Genomic DNA, 1,541 nt, shown 5'->3' on the forward strand with positions numbered 1-1,541 from the left:
GATCTGCGTGCTTTGTACCTCGAACGTTAAGGGCAGATTTCTTGCGAAGAATTCACAGAACACATCTCGCCAAGGACGCGATGTTCCGAAGAGCTCGAGACACAATATTCTGGCCAGGACTGAAACAAGACTTGGAAGAAGTAGTGAGTAATTGCACGGCGTGCCAGACGTATTCGATAAAGCAACAACCGGAACCCATGATTATGGGCGAACTTCCCGCGCATCCGTGGGACATAGTTCACCAAGATCTGATGGAATGGAGCGGTCAGCAGTATCTGGCCACGTGCGATGGGTACAGCAACTACTTTGATCTCTTCAAGCTGGGGACATCGGCGACGACAAGGCAAGTCATCAGTGTGACGAAACGGTTATTCGCTGCATTTGGTCGACCACGTCAATTCAGAACCGATAGTGATCCTCGCTATTTATCGGGAGAGTTCAGGGAGTTCATGAGCCAGTTTCGAATTCAGCATAATGTCAGCGCTGCACATCACCATCAGGCGAACGGACGAGCAGAAGCCGCGGTCAAGGTGGCAAAAAGACTGGTCAAGAAATCTGAGCTGGCTAGAGAAGACCTCGAATTGGCTCTATTGGAATGGCGCAACACGCCTCAAGAGGACGGATACTCGCCTGCGGAAAAATTCTTCTGCAGAAAGACAAGGAGCCTCTTACCGGTTCGTGAATCGGATCTAAGGCAAAAGCTTCCAAGGAACGTTCAGAATTCAATCAGACAATCGAGAATCAGACAGAAACGGAGCTTCGACAGAGGTGCAAAGGTTTTGCACCCTCTGGCAGAAGGCGACGGTGTCCTAGTGCAACCCATTGGTTACGGGAAGCGATGGGAAAGAGGATCGATTGTACAAAGATTGAACAAACGAACGTACGCAATCGACATGGAGAACGGAGGTCTATTCATCCGAAATCGTGTTTTCCTGAGACCGAATGGTCAACGGTCAGGCGCACGAAAGGAAACAGCCGAAAACAACGTATTAGAAATCATCACGCAACAAGAGGAGGATGAGCCGGAGACGATCAGAGTCCCCATCAGGATCTCGAAAAATACACAGCCGTTATCAGACGAAAGAGAGCCGGAACTCCAATCGACAAGAGCCCCTAAGATACTCGAGATCCCACGCAAGCGAAAACTTGAGGTGCAATCAACTGAAGCCAAGAGAAAGGATGAAAGAGCTACTCCGAAAATCAACCGAACTACTAGAAGCGGAAGAGAAATCAAAGCCCCCGATAGACTTCTAGATAGCATCATGGAGATCAGCACGATGCAGTTGGAGTAATTGTGTGTCCACTGTATACAATCTCAGTCAAAGAATATAACGAAATAATTTAAATCAATTTGTGTAAAAGAAGAGAGATGTTCATAGATCTTTAAATATACCGCCATCGTGGAGAACCCACGCAGAGCCGCTTCTCGTCTCTGTGTTTCGAGGAGATCAATAAATGACAGGCAGTTCCGTTAAGACGGTCTCAGAGTGTGTTCCGTTTGGTAATTCATCCTTCAGTCAGAACATCCAAAACAGGCGATG

At 47.8% G+C, this 1,541-nt stretch overlaps 1 protein-coding gene across 1 annotated transcript; it reads left to right on the forward strand.

Annotated features, from left to right (window-relative positions):
- Window positions 1–80: 80 nt before the first annotated feature.
- Window positions 81–1,292, forward strand: LOC108864186 (uncharacterized protein K02A2.6-like). Its single transcript, XM_018639306.1, has one exon. It carries the CDS (start codon window positions 81–83, stop codon window positions 1,290–1,292), a length of 1,212 nt encoding a protein of 403 aa, XP_018494822.1.
- Window positions 1,293–1,541: the final 249 nt, after the last annotated feature.

This window comes from Galendromus occidentalis, unplaced genomic scaffold, assembly GCF_000255335.2.
Source record: "Galendromus occidentalis unplaced genomic scaffold, Mocc_1.1 scf7180000077431, whole genome shotgun sequence".
NCBI classification, from domain to species: Eukaryota; Metazoa; Arthropoda; class Arachnida; order Mesostigmata; family Phytoseiidae; genus Galendromus; species Galendromus occidentalis.